At 37.6% G+C, this 15,308-nt stretch overlaps 1 protein-coding gene across 1 annotated transcript in view; it reads right to left on the bottom strand.

The window, feature by feature from the left end:
• The window catches only part of LOC135071248 (uncharacterized), a 98,074-nt gene extending 83,267 nt beyond the window's left edge, over positions 1-14,807 (bottom strand). Inside the window, exons 1-3 of the mRNA XM_063965032.1 lie at positions 14,620-14,807; positions 12,397-12,506; positions 11,155-11,285 (exon numbers count right to left, since the gene is read on the bottom strand). Coding sequence (XP_063821102.1) covers positions 11,155-11,285; positions 12,397-12,504 — 239 coding nt within the window. The 5' untranslated portion in view covers positions 12,505-12,506; positions 14,620-14,807. The remainder of the gene's footprint in view (positions 1-11,154; positions 11,286-12,396; positions 12,507-14,619) is intronic.
• Between the last annotated feature and the right edge of the window lie 501 nt (positions 14,808-15,308).

Raw genomic sequence — 15,308 nt, 5'->3', positions numbered from 1 at the left:
AACCTTCACTGAGGCGATGGCTTTTTGTTTGAGTGCTGCCTGGCTGTGGATCAGGATGTAAATATTGCGTTTTTTACACCCCTGTTCTTTAGTGCACACATATTATAGCGAAGAATTCAGCTTGAAACACTGTAGCAAACCTCTTTAAGCGTTCACTATGTTCGAAGTGTTTACAATAGACGCCCGTTCCCGTTCCCAAGGCCATCTTTGCAGTGGCGGCGTAAGTCCTAAGGCACCCCCTGGTAACCCCCACGATTTTGGGGTTACCTACCGATTCCAAGATTGAAAGACCATGACATAGACCGCAGACTTGCTATGCAGATGCGCCAGTGAGTACTAATCTGTGCGACATGTGTCACCCTCTGATGCTGCCCCCCCCCCCCCACGCCGCTACTGCATCTTTGAGCTGTCAGTAAACCAGATTAGGCTGTTCTGTTGGGATTTTGGTCCTCTTTTCTAGTCGTCCCTTGTTCAAGATCTATCCACTTACTTAATAGATCAATCCAAGGGGTTCGCGTATAGGATTAGTTGCAAGCAACCGACTCAGTCTTCCCTTTACCCGACTGGTTGGGGGTGGACCAGAGCCGATAGCAAGATGGAGCCTACATGGACCGGTTTGCCCGTAGCTGCCGAGGCTTGCCAGGAAATGGTGAGATGTAAGTATAACCTATGTTTCACAAAAAATATATTTGAATTTGAAATTTGAAATTTGAATTTGAAAGTGCAAGAAGTAGTGCAGAAGCTGGTGCTGTCTGAAAAAAACAACTAAGAAGGTCACAGCCGTAACCTTTGTGCTAAAAATATCTCCCGTACTATGATTGTGAAACCTCATTTTCCTCACACTTACCTTTCCGTTAAATCACTGGTACAATAGTATGTAGAAATAAAAGTGTTAATTAAAATAATAATAATCATTAAGACGTTTAGACAAATTAAAGTTCTTTATTTAGTGCTTTCTTCTTATGATATTTTCAATATTAAAATGTATTTAAGCTATTTTCAACCTTATGTCTCACGCATAGAGTTCAAAATCAATTGACGAAAAATTACAAGTGCCAGTAATTCTAAATAAATTATAAAATAATAATCCTTGCTTGCTTATGAACCAAATAGTATGAATTCATGGATAAAATAAATATTTTTTTCCGATGCGCAATAAAATTCGCCCGCTGTGTCCTGAAGAAAAAATTTTTTTCACCTACTTTTTGTGAAAAAAGTGCCATACAATGTTATATTTTTATAATCCTGATAAATGTAGCTTTCAGGTCATATTTTTTTTATTAGATTATCTCCAGTGGTTTAAAAGTAAACGACGTTTATTTAAAAAAATACTTTTTGGTTTTTGTGAATTTTACTCAATATTTCTATTTTTTTGTATGAAAAGGCAAAAAGTTTGTTCTAGAAATGAATTCGCCATCCTTTAATTATCCGAAAATGATACCACACTTGCCCTAATACCCATAATTTTGAAGATATAGGCCTTAAAGTGAAGCGCGGCGGAAGGAAACTTGCCCCCCCTCCCCCTGCTACCACAGGGGGGGCTCCCGATGTCTACCGACGGAAATCCACTCAGGAGCACCCAAAGAACCACTGTTGCAAAAATGAGCCTTCTATACCAAAGTGGAGGGGTTCTTGCACTAAATTCCCTACTAATTGGACCCGTTCAATTATAAAATTGCCGCGTTCCAGATAACGCAGCGTAGTTGTGTTGCGATGCCCTCGCGAGTCGCAGATCATTGATCTACTTGCTGTGAATTAGGGATGTTATGGATATGTAGTTTCGGTTATGGATACGGTTACGGATATAGGAATAATATTATACCGGTTTCGGTTACGGTTACGGATATCCATAACATCCCTGCTGTGAATCAGGCACTCTATTGAGTCTATATTTATCTAACTTGCAAATTAAAGGATAATGGATTACAGACGACAGCGCATGGATAAGTTGGCACACTTTTGATGCGAAATCGTAACTATTATATGGGTATAGAAGAAAAGGACATTGTCAGAAACCGCCTAAAAAACCGCCCAAAAACATTAACCCATCATAATTATTTTCTATTTTTTTTAATACATTAAGCACCCTTTCATTCTAATGGACACTTAAGCATTGAAAAATTAAATAAATAAGTCTTTTAACGTTTATTCTATAATACTATTACAACTTCCGGACGTTTTGGTGCGTGGCATGGTCTAAAACCTATCAAGTTCCATAATTTTTGCCGATAAAATCTGTACGAGGCATTACCGTACTTTATTGCTGGGAGTCCATGTATAGTGATGTTCCTGCGGCCATCATAGACAATAAAATATCGATTTTGAAAATAAAATAAATCGATTAAACTGCTTTGAAGACTAGATTTGCGTTAAAAGCTAAAAAGATATTGACAGTTTGACACTATTACAAGAAGATATCTAAAGTGTCCAACTGGTCGAAGGTCGTAAATAAAATAAAAATAATTAGGACCATAAACTGATATTCATGGTATCATAACTGTAAAAGTGTCAGAATCCGATGTTGAATCCAATGCCAGTTGAAGTGTGAGAAACATATATATTTTTTTTTTTATGTGACAGGAGGCAAATGAGCAGACGGATCACCTGATATCAACCTAGTATAGTTGCCAGTCTCTCATAATCTATGCCAATGAGGGTTTTCGCGATTGAAAAATCCGCCAGATGGCAATACGTAGACGTGAGGTCCAAATGCTGCATGATTGGTTATTTTTGACATGACATTGACAGATATCCACCAATCATGCAGCATTTGGACCTCGCGTCTACGTATTGCCATCTCGCGGATTTTTCAATCGCGAAAACCCTCATTCATAGCACATGTATAATAATAGACCAAATGAACTTTTATAGATTGTGAAAGAGAAGATAAAGATTTTATTATTTTATTAAAATCTTGCCACGAGGTAGTTTTTCAGTAGAAACCACGATTGGATAATCGCTACAGGCAAGTATCAGAACATTTTATAAATATTTTTAATCGATTATATCCATGTGAATCGTTTTAATAAATTGTCATTTTACTTTTTCAATTAAAACTTTTTCAATCCCTAGTCTTGTCAAACTGTCATAATGTCAACAAATTATAAATGTCACGTCAGTTGACTCAATTTCAGTCTTCTGTGCGTTTATTGTATTTTTATTTCAATGAAATAGTGCTAAAGGGTTAGTACTAAAACTGAAAGCCTTTTTTCAGAAAGAAAACCAATGTGGTGCCCTTATTATTCATGCTGTTTGAAAGTTACAAGTCAGTGATACAGAGTTGCCGACATTATAACTCCGTAGTGATACCATACCAAAGAAGAAGTTTTCCTAAACACTTGTGTTGTTTTTATATGTGATCGAATAAAAAGGATTAATTCTACTGCTCAAATGGAATAACTTATCCCAAGAGACCGAATATAAAAAAAACCTCTCCATAGAAATTATCACCATCACGAGGATGTGAATTTTTTTGAGAATTTGATATTGGTCCTGTAAGAAAAGTAGTTGTATTTCAGTAGTAGAATCAACCCTTCTTGTTTCATCAGCAAGAGTAACTATAAAAACGCCCTGTAGGTAGGTATTATTAAGCTGAAGAGTTTGTTTAGTGTCAAAGACTGTCACACAGTGTAACTTAAATTGGCATATTATGATAATGAACATAAAAACTTAAATAAATATTTATGTTAATATTTTTTCTATTTATTTATTTTCCCAAAGCTTCACAGTGACAGCTGAAACAGCAATACTGTTAACAAAACAGTAAAACTAAACTTGGAACAAACTGTTACAAATATGAGGGGTTTAATATTTTACAAATTAAAATAAAACCGCATGTTGCTTTACTTTCTCGTATAGGTAATAAATGTAATTAATGGCTAGATTATTAATGTTACTTTGTTACCCTCAATAGTGAGGAAATCTTATAAAATGGTAACCCTGATTTTTATTGTCATTCAAGTGCTCTTTCTTCGCATAGGCTTCTGTGATTTGGCCAAGGGCCACACACATTGCGATAACATTATGCGACATTGATTTGACAGCAGCGGAGTGAAGTCTTGCGACTATGCAAAATGATACCCTGTAATCGTAGCGCATACAGACATAGACGGGGCGGGGCACATAGCTCGTAGAGCTGATGGCCGCTGGGGCAGGAAAGTTCTTGAGTGGCGACCACGAGCCGAAAGACGTAGCGTGGGCAGGCCTCCCACTAGGTGGACCGACGATCTGGTGAAGGTCGCGGGAGGTGCCTGTATGCGAGCGGTGCAGGATCGGTCTTCGTGGAAATCCTTGGGGGAGGCCTTTGTCCAGCAGTGGACGTCTTTTCGGCTGAAACGAACGAACGAACGATACGTATTACCACTATTTACCAGACATTACTATTTATTGCATACTCGCCGGATTACACGTAGGAGCACGCGCGTAACAGCTTCGGCCTTGCATTATTATAAGATCTTGTTCCGCCCTTTTACGAACTTCCTCCGTGAGGATATCCCCGCCGAATTCTATGATGAACCTATCAAAAGTCATATTCTGCAATGTCAACCCACCACAAGGTGGACCGACGACCTGATAAAGGTAGCGGGAAGGCGCTGGATGCAGGCCGCTACCAACCGTGCGATGTGGAAGTCATTGGGGGAGGCCTATGTTCAGTAGTGGACGTCCTGTGGCTGAAATGATGATGATGATGAAGAAATGAATGAAAATGACAAATCTTCGAACGTGTATAATACCGTGCCAAAGTAATCATATAATTTTGGCACCTTAATAACTATTGCCGTTTTTGTTGTAAAGATCATGCAGCGCTACTTGCGGATATTATTGGAAAGAAAACTATGTGGGCTCTAGATCTGAAGCCGCTTTAACGAACACGAAGTGCTCATACAATGCGGCGTATTTTCTTCCAGTCTTTAGTCAGGACTTTAGTCGAATTAAAACCCCGGTTGAACGTGATATAGCCGCACTAGAATACGATGCTTTTTTGCATAATCGCAAGACTTCGTTCCGGTGTCGACCGAATGTTATCATGATGTATGTGGCCCAGGGGTTACCGTAGCCGCTAAGGTTTGAAACTTCTTGCTTAAAATATTGTAGTCTTTGGCATAGACTACGATGGTAGTCATGGAGATAGGAGTTTGTTATCTCGTGTCAGATGTAAATGGTGAAAAGAAAACTCATGATTCGTGGTATTTTTATGTAATATGTAGGTATTTTATAAAAGTAGAACCCCGAGTGATCTCCAAAACCCATTCTATTATTATATACGATTCGGCTTCGATATCTATAATACAATAGGAGTTTATTTCATGTGTCAGATGACAAGGGTGGAAACAACCTACGATTCATGTTGTTTATTTACGTGCAATATGTGGGCATATTGTAAAAGTGGAATGCCGAGTTGTATTTCTAAAACTTGTTCTATTATTTTATACTATTTGGCTGCGACTCGGCGTGACGACAATACAAAACATTTTTCGCGAATCGGTGTTCATACATTCACACAATACATTAGACGCCATGTTGTCATAAACGACATATTATAAAATCGCTGTGATTTAATATTCTTAATCATTAATTTTATGGCAAGTGTCCATCAGGAATCATTGTTCTTACACACAGAATCGTATTATTTCGCTTTCGGGTAGTAATATGTCAAAATTGTTGGTTCTTTAGGCGAACAATGTATGGAGAACGAACATTGTCCTTTTACGATTGTACATGCAATAATTTAATGGAAGGTAAAATCAAGGAAACTGACAACTTACAAGATAAACCTTAAAGTTTCCTTGTGTATCGTATTTTTTATTATATACTTTTTTGTAATAATTATGAGGACTTTTTAACTTTCAAATAGTTGTAAATAAATATTATTTAAGTTCCTGATGCTCCGTACGTAAATATGAGTAGCTTAATTTGACTCGCGTTGAAACTCAGGAACATGTTGATTTCTTATTATAGCATTTTCATAACAAATAAAATTAGTAGCAGCACAGCTGCGAGTGTTTACGTGTATGCAAGTTAATGCACAATGTAATATACATATATTTTATTAATATTCTGAACTCTACATGCCCGCTGTAATTAATTCAACACGTCTGCGATGAATATTTCAAGCATTTTATCCGGTTCTCTTCGATACAGTACGATTTCAAATTCGAAACATTTGGAATTCTAATCTAAACAGACAGCTATGTGGAGTTGTGATTACTACCATACAAGAATCATGAAATACAAGTAAAAAATGTCAGAGCGAATGAAAGGTATTTATAAAAGATACAACATATGCAAGTGAAAGGATCTATAAAAAGAAAACCTGTTTGCCAAAAATTGCACTCAAGAATGTATTTAAATGCATCACGTAGTGGATTTCCCTGCACACGTATAGCAAAAGCACTAACATTATCGGTAAGAGAAGTAATGTTATACGAGAGTACACAATTTCTCGACGATGTCTTCATAATTTAATAATGACGATACGACCTTGCTCAAAAGATCCTTTTGTCATTCGTATTTTGAAGGCCTTGGGGTTGTCAGAATTCGGTATTATACCTATACCGAGCTTATTTTTTATTATACATTCCGTATCTCGAGCTAAATCCTACATAATACATCAATCCAACTGCGTAGTGCCCGCGAGACGCAAAAGATACCGTGACCGGCTTCAGAACGACCTAAGCGACATTATTTACTGAACGGCTGACTAGGTCACTGTGTATACATACAACCAGCAATATTAGCTTAGTATACATCCTTAAGTCGTTGGTCTTAAGGGTGAAACTAGTAGTAGATATTATGGTTGATTGTATACTGTACCTACTGAATTGCTTCTCAAGCGAAGTTAATTAAGTTGAAGATCGATGTTATGGGATATTGATTGGAGTGAGATGAATGAGCAATGTAATTAATTAGTAATCGACTTGTAATTACTGAAAACTATTTCACACCAAAATTAAGTAGAAAATTATACGCATTCGTTTCGAATTAGAGGTGACTCTTAAGATCTTAAAATGTAGAGATCTTTTGTTTTTAGAGATGCAAACTTGCATACCATAGGATCTGTTAAAAAGATAATGATGATATTATAATAATGGACCCGTTTGTTGGCTTCAAAACTGAAAACCGTCATTAGACTTATTTTTAGATTTGACCTTCCTTATTTTCGGTTTGATGCTAGCTTAGACCGACACGTTGACGTTTCAAGGAAAATAAATCTTAGAGTACTAAGCAGAATACGTTTCAATTTAAGCTTAGGTATTGATTTTTGAAATGTGCAAATTATAATTCACACAACAAGACTGGCGTCAACTAACCTCCTTGCACGACACCTCTCCCTGTCAAGATTGTCATTTTTCAATACGCTTCATTTATTTATTGCTGCGCAAATACAACTAACACTGAATTTATTATCAGTCATTCGATATCCTACTACAGCAAGACAAGAATATTTGCTCAAATTTTAAGGAGCTAACATTGTCGAAAGCTTATCTTTCTTCTCAAGGGCGCACATTCGATACAAGATACATATTCGGGGTCAAAGGAATCCGACACGCTCGCTCTGAAATGTCTCCAAACGTTTGTTCTTCATGCTCCAGCGGGACATCGATTTCCCCAGTGAACACTGGCACACTGCCAACTGCGGTTCGATTGTTGCCTGAAACTGGCCGCGCGCCAACTATTACGGCAGCTGATTGTCGGTTATTTCACATTTTGCTAAGAGCCGCCTGTACTACACGCATCACGATAAGATTGATTCGATACAGGTCTTTGACATCGAGTTATTTTTTGCAGAGTTAGACCTCGCGTTTGGGCGTCAAGGATCGGATTGCGGTTAAACTAAGGACAAGGTATTTTCAACATTTGCATTACCACGATTAATGCAAGTTTTGCTGAAATGAATGATTAACTGTTTTTCCTTTTATTGTTCTTTTACTGTCTGCGTGCTTCAGTAATATCGTGAAGACGTTATTGTAAATTGCTCCTGCGGGCACTAAGTAGCGTGTTTCAGCGGATCGATCGGTAGGTATTAGTGTAATCGCATTTAGATGTCTGGCCCACAATAGTCGTTAATGAAGAGTAATTAGAAAGTTTATTATTTAATTTATTGGTAACTAGCTGACCCGGCGAACTTTGTTCCGCCTTAATGGCAATAAATAAGCAGACTTTTTTTTTTATTTCGAACGGCATAAAAAGTATCCTATGTCCTTCTCCTGGCTCTAAACTACCTCCCTGACAATTTTCAGCTCAATCGGTTCAGCCGTTCTTGAGTTATAAGTGGAGTAACTAACACGACTTTCTTTTATATATACAGGGTGTTAGGTAAATGGGTATATGAGCCGAGACCAGCCCATGTTAGCATACTCATATAAATACTATAGTGGTGTCAGAAAGTCTGGGAAAGGTACCATTATTGAGTAATCAGCTGATTCAGTTTTTGTCGCCAGATTGCGTCGTGATACCCCTGAAAATTAATAGTACGACAAACTTGCGTAGATAAAACAAATAACAGAATTCATTATTATTCTCTGCCTAAAAATTTTTCTCTGAGAGGCAAAAACCTTAAGCAGTTCCCCAGGAAAATCAGTCCATCTAAAAAGATTTAGCATAAGTCAAATACTCCCTTACCTTATTTGATTCGATTTGGATAAGTAAAAGTAAACAAAGTGGTCAATAATTAATTTTACTTCATTGCCTGTAACTTACTTATTAAAATTAATTGAATAATCATTAAACTTGATAACTGATTAAGGAAAATGAGACATTGTAGGTAATCATCTAAATTTTATCATCGTAAATCACGATTATTGAAAAAAAACCTTAGGCATTAAAGAAACGTGTCCAACGCACTGTTTAATCTTTGAAGGACAACGAAAGGTCCTATTGTTCTCGAACAATGGGACGGCACGTGTAGCGAGAGTGAGACGCAAGACGTATCGCACGGCGGCTTTCACTTGCAAGAAAGAGTTGGAAGATCATCGCGGCGCAGGAGTAGGGAAGTGACATTGAAGGCAAAAAATCGATTAAGATTTTTCTCTTGTTCAATAATAAATCGTTGCAGGATTTTTTTTCTACAAATAATAAATTCAGGTGCCATTAATTAATTTCCAATCATTAATGGAGACGACATGTGGTTGGGGTTAAGTTTTCATTTCATGATTGACTAATGAAGGTCGAGTCGTCTCTGGGGTCAAATGTCGTAATTACAGTGCCGTAATTACAATCCAGTTGGTCAGTAATCTTGCTGATTGTCTATCAATAGCCTATCGAAGGGCCACCCAATCACTCATACTATCGTTAATAAAATATCATATTAATTATTTTCTAAGAAAAATAACAGCGTTTATCGCAAATTAAATTTAGCTAAAACATTTCCAAAAGCATGGCAGATTACGGTTTTCTTAATTTACCAAATAAAACTGTGTTGTTAGTTTTTTTTTTTTTCAATATCTTCTATCTGATTTAGACCAATCGATAGTATGAGCGATTTCAGGTAGGTAGGATCTATCAATTATTCGATAATTGATTTTAAGACATTCCTATTGATTAGTCAGATGGGTTTCAAACAATTTGATATTTTAATCGATTTTTTGTAATATCAATATCGATTACCGAATTTATGGAAAAAATAATGACCTCGCACTAGTTGCACCGCGCATGCGCTATGCGGCCATGTTTATTTGTTTACATTATTATTTGATCAGTTTGTTGCGATGTTTTGTTGTTCGACGTTCTGGTTATTTAGATATTCAAATAGCTAAGTAATACAATGACATTATGGTGTTGAGTGGTGTTGGTGCAATAGGACTTTGTGTTTTCTTTAGTGTGATGAACGATTTATGTCCGGGAGACCTTCCGTTCCACGATACCTTGTGTCATAATGTTTTCGCGGGTGGGTGAATCGACACCACCATACCACCGAAGGGAGACCCGGAGATCCCGTTCTTGAAAATAGGATTTCACTACAAGAACCTATCCGGTCACTTGAAAGCGTGGGAAGGTAAATAAGTGAGTGGATGGATGTGATAATGTGTTGCGATTCGTTTTGTGAATTAGAGTGAAGTGTTACCCCCTGAATATCTTGGATTGCTTGCAGAGTCAATAAAAAGAGGTAAGTGAAGAATTGGTTCAAAAGTAATAATAAAAGTGGGCGGTGCCGACTCGCGTCAAAATTTGTGAATGAAATACCGTTTGACCACGTTTGACCTAGGAGGGAGTTGCGCGATCGTAGGGCTGTCCAAAAATTAAAATAATAATTATTTATTTAGTTTTGTATGGGAAAATATTATTTATTAAATATTACGATATCCACTTTCTGACACCACTATAGTATTTATATGAGTATGTTAACATGGGCTAGTCTCGGCTCATATACCCATTTACCTAACACCCTGTATAGATTTCTTAAATGGACCACAAAGGTTTTAAATGGCTCAAAGAAAATAACGGTGTTCTTGCATTTTAAGCCGGTATCGATTCTACATCGGAATCTACGTGCATGTGTCCTTTCTGGGGTAAAAAGAAACCTTGAAATATTAGCAAGGGTCACGCAAAAAGACGCCATGTGCTCCAAAACTAATTAACTATAGCATAAGTGGCCGTGTATGAGACTGCGCTAACAATGGATGTCTATTGTGACTTGTTTTGCTGATATTTGCGGCCTCGCGTGAGACCACGTTAGCTATCTATGTAAAATATATCTCGTTCTGCTGGTACAACCAAGCACTAGGATATCAAAATATGTATCTAGAACAAGGCTTCCTAAAGTTTTTACAATGCCCTTGGGAATTTTCTATTTTTTGCGACGCCTCACCGCAATTTGGAAATTGCCACTCTCATCTCTTTCTCTACATTTATTTTCGATCGCCCCATGTCGCGACGCCCTTGAGATGATGCCGTGACGTTCCAGGTTGTCGTGACGCATACTTTGGGAAGCCCTGTCCTTGGATAAATTGTTCCAAAGGAGCATCTATTACAACTGAGTAAGATCCCGCAGCGTTCAGCTTGACGTGTTAACATCCATTGGCGTAGGTATCTAGGGTTCTTTTTCAGGGGGGGGGGGGGGGGGGGCTGGCGCATGTCACTAATGGCGTGGCGATTAGTACTATCAACAAATCTTCAAATCAGTCCAAGATCCTGGTCGTCTAACATTAGACTCACCTAAGCTGAGCGCAGTAGAACTGATGCGGGATGGCGGTCAACACGCCGGCACCGTCGCCGGTGTCGTTGTCGCACGCGCACGCGCCGCGGTGCTCCATGCGCTTCGCGAGGACCTCGGCATCGCGGACGATCTGGAACACAGCTGGCGTTATAATATGGATAACCTTGAAGTGCCATACCGATCATCTTAGGTGAAAAAGACTATAGCTAGAGTCGATCTTAGATATTGTTGCAGCACTTGCAGCCTCTTGACCTTTTAAACAATAATTGCTGGAGAATGATAAGTTAAGAACTCCACACGATAGCTGATGTACTAAAATTGAGATGATACAAGTAATGGTTGAAGACATCAATAGTTCAAACAACCGCTGATGATGATGATAAGTTAGGGTATCTTTTCAGTCGATTGCTGTAACATTGAAAATCATACTGGGTTGATCATATGACATATTGAAGTCCGAATTGGAAAACTTCTCGAATTGCAATTTTATTTTTACTCTAGGGGTTGCTGTCAAAAACGACGATTATTAGATAATAAATTTATGGATGATCGATAAAAATGTTCTTTGATCTTTGTAAGTTATCGACTAGGGAACGCGGTCCGAGGGGACTGCAGTATCTTGAAGAATCTTGGCTCAAGGAAATGCAGACTGTTCCAAATGAGCAAACATGTGCCAAATTCTGGAAGCCTTCAACATTAAATCATGTTGGTAACTTGAAGCTGAAGCTGTAGCAAATAAGTATCAGTACAAATGAATGATAATTTATTTTATAAATATCGGCGAAGATGGAGAGAACGTAGCGAAGTATTTAAAAAGTGAAACAAAACCAAAAAATGCTCCAGAAATTGAAATTGCCTCGTGCCGTTTTTAATTTGAAAAATATTGTGAATGGCATTGGATTTTTTTTTGTGACTACAAAAGTTCGCGACTCTACTTATAAATAGGAGAAAGCAGTGACTCAGAGATTCAAAGACTAGGTATTTATTTATTGGAGATATTTAACTAGAAATAATGTACATAACTTGTATATTACAAATGCGCAGAACTCGCTAGGCGTATTTCTATTTACTTATAGCTATTGTTAGTTAAATACGATCTGGTGAAGGTCGCAGGAAGTAGCTGGATGCGAGCAGCGCAGGATCAGTCGAATGGGTTGTGGAAATCCTTGGGAGAGGCCCTTGTCCAACAGAGGACGTCATTTGGCTGAAACGAACAAAATGTTAACGCCAAGGATACTCACTTTATGAGAACGTTTCCCGTCGATAGCAACCACAAAACCAACTCCGCAGGCCTCGTGCTCGTTCTGAGGGTCGTACAAGCCTTGCTTGGGCGGCCCTTCCCACTCCATACCTGGGGAAGGATGTCATAGGTAACTATGGGAATCACACAGAGACAGCGTCAATACATTCCCTAATAGACTCAATTAGACTGAAGCAAGTTGAGCGAGACAGTCTTCCAACAGTTCCAACACTGATAATTGAAATGGGCTAAAGCCAGCATACTATAAGAGCAGGTGCAAAATCTCATTTATTGAAATTGCTGCAGTATCTTTAGCAGTATCTATCTAGCTTGTTCTGTCGTTTATTAGTCTGAAGAGCGGGCAATGAAAAATATTGGCAGTTTGTCGCTGCATTTCTTTTTTAATCCTAAAACACTAATTCGATGTGAAAACAATTAGGGCAATCTCAATGGTCTAATCCCTACTAATATTATAAATGCGAAAGTAATTGTCTGTCCGTGTTTTTGTGACAGACAAAATTTCACACGTGCTAAGCTGCGGGCGGAAAGCTAGTACTCTTATAAAATTTAATCAATATCAGAGGTATTCATAAGAGTTGCGCAATATGCTGAGTCGGTACTGATTACCTAATAATGACCCAATACAAGGGCAAAGCAGCAAGGGCGCATCTACCCATCATATAATCTTGTAACTAATTTATAGGACCCACACAAGATTTTCATTAAAATTAATGACCAAACGGTGATAATCAATTAGGTATTTTAGATACAAGGCCATGCTCAGAGACTACCTTGCCCTACAAATAACATTATTGTGTTATCAGAGTTCAGTGACACATCGTGATCACTCTAGTTTTGGTGATAACTTGCTTTTCAAACGTTACGTTGATATTTAAATAAAACCAGATTTAGTCAGTTTAGGACGATAATATGGTGTTTTGATTTGATAGTGGTGTGCAGTAACTGTACTTACCTACTATCTATAATGTTCTTATTTTTTTTAAATTAAAATTTCAGAAATTACCCACATCATACAAAAGTTGTATCCTGCTGGTGGTATATTAGATAAATTCGGCCAATAAAATAATTAATTACCTACTGTATGTGATAATCACACACTAGCATTATTTTCCTTTTTATTGAATAGGTATTTCAAACCAATACATTCTTGTAGCAAAGTCAAGTGTTTAGTTTGAGACATGCCATTTTGTGTATTACACAGTTTTATGGAGGGAAAAATTTATATGCTTAGCTAAAAGATAGTCACAAGCACTTAAATCTTATTGTGAGCATAGTTGGTTGACATTGATCGATGTAACGGCAATATTGACACAATGCTATGCGCTAATGAAACATTTACGGAATGGTTACACAGACAGACTACTTTTATGTATCTCATATGCTGAGTATTACATAAAATTGTTCATAAATGTAAAAGAGAATTAAATAAATAATGAAAATTATGGGACCATTCTAGCATCTTTTACCTTTAAGACATCAAAAATATAATGTTTAAAACATTGAACTTTTAGTGATGATAAAGATCTAATTAGATTAGAAAATAGGTATGTTAAATTATTTTTTATCAATTACTTTGTGTTTAGTTTTCAATTTAATTAACTCTAAAAAAGACTTGTTTCATGTCGACTACATGATACCAGTTTCTAACAGAATATTGGGATCCAATGACCTCTGCTGAGAACAAGTTTTTGCCTATGTGCAGTGAATGATAAACATTATGTAAATATTATCATAATGAATAAAATTTATATTTAGAGAACATAGATGTAAGTGAAACAATACTCAGTCCTAAGAGATGTGCATTTGTTTTGAGTTATTAATGTAATTAATACATTGTTAAAGTTAACGGAATAGCTACCTACCTTAATTAGCACATAATATTTATTTTGATTTTGAAGAAGTAGATGAAAAATAAGCTATTTATAAGTACAGACAGATAATCTACATAGTTAAAAATATATATGATCGTGACTTGTAATTTGCTTGTGGGACTGGGAGGGAGATGAATAAAGTACTCAGTCCGTGTCTGGTAGTCCCCCTTTTTTCAGCGTCCACGAACATCGAGGTTACAAAAAATAAGAGCATAAATCGGTCGCTCCACGTATGCAATGCACGTGGAGTGCTCAAGTGATCGTGAAAGACGTGGACATCGAGTATCGACTGTGAAGCACTTATTTCATGAATTTAACAAAAAAATTCATACCTCAGAATAAGTTCAATAAATTCACAAAATTCTATCAAAAAACAATACTGCGTAAAGTTTACACTTTCACTGAAAATTGCAATCAAAGTACGTAAAAAGTATTTCAAGAATAAATTAAATGGGACACAAAAAACCGGCAACTCGTAGTGACCGCTCTACAGACGACTACGACAACCGGATTTACGCGATTGACTGATTGATTGAAATGAAATGAATGAACTGAAGTTATCCGAATGAAGAATGGTGAATGAATGAAGGTAAAGAGATGACGTTCCGCTGCGGTCCGAAATACGCTCACAGAACTCAAAGAGTGCGGGAATTTTATTTTAGTTGATATTTTTACTACGAAAATGACTTAGAGTATGCATTTTTTCGATTGTAACACTTTTTTTTCTCTATCTACGACTCAATACTCATTGAGTTTGTGATGATTTGATCATTCTCGCCGGTGCATAGAGGTTTTTAAGCGCGCTCTACACTCGCGGCGCGAAAGGCCGCGAAAGCCGCGAAACGCGTGTGTAGATGGTTTCGCGGACTTTCGCGCGTTCACGTTCACGCTTCGCGCCGTTCCCCGTTCGCTGTCGGTTTTTTGTCCCGCGACAAAGGTTCGCGCTTGGTTCACGGCGCGCGATCGCGAACGCAACTACACTCGCAGTTTTTCGCAGTAGCTGAGAAGACGCCGTCGCAAG

This window comes from Ostrinia nubilalis, chromosome 4 (assembly GCF_963855985.1).
Source record: "Ostrinia nubilalis chromosome 4, ilOstNubi1.1, whole genome shotgun sequence".
NCBI lineage: Eukaryota > Metazoa > Arthropoda > Insecta > Lepidoptera > Crambidae > Ostrinia > Ostrinia nubilalis.
Note: the sequence above shows the minus strand (reverse complement) of the source record. Positions and strands in the feature narration are given on the sequence as shown.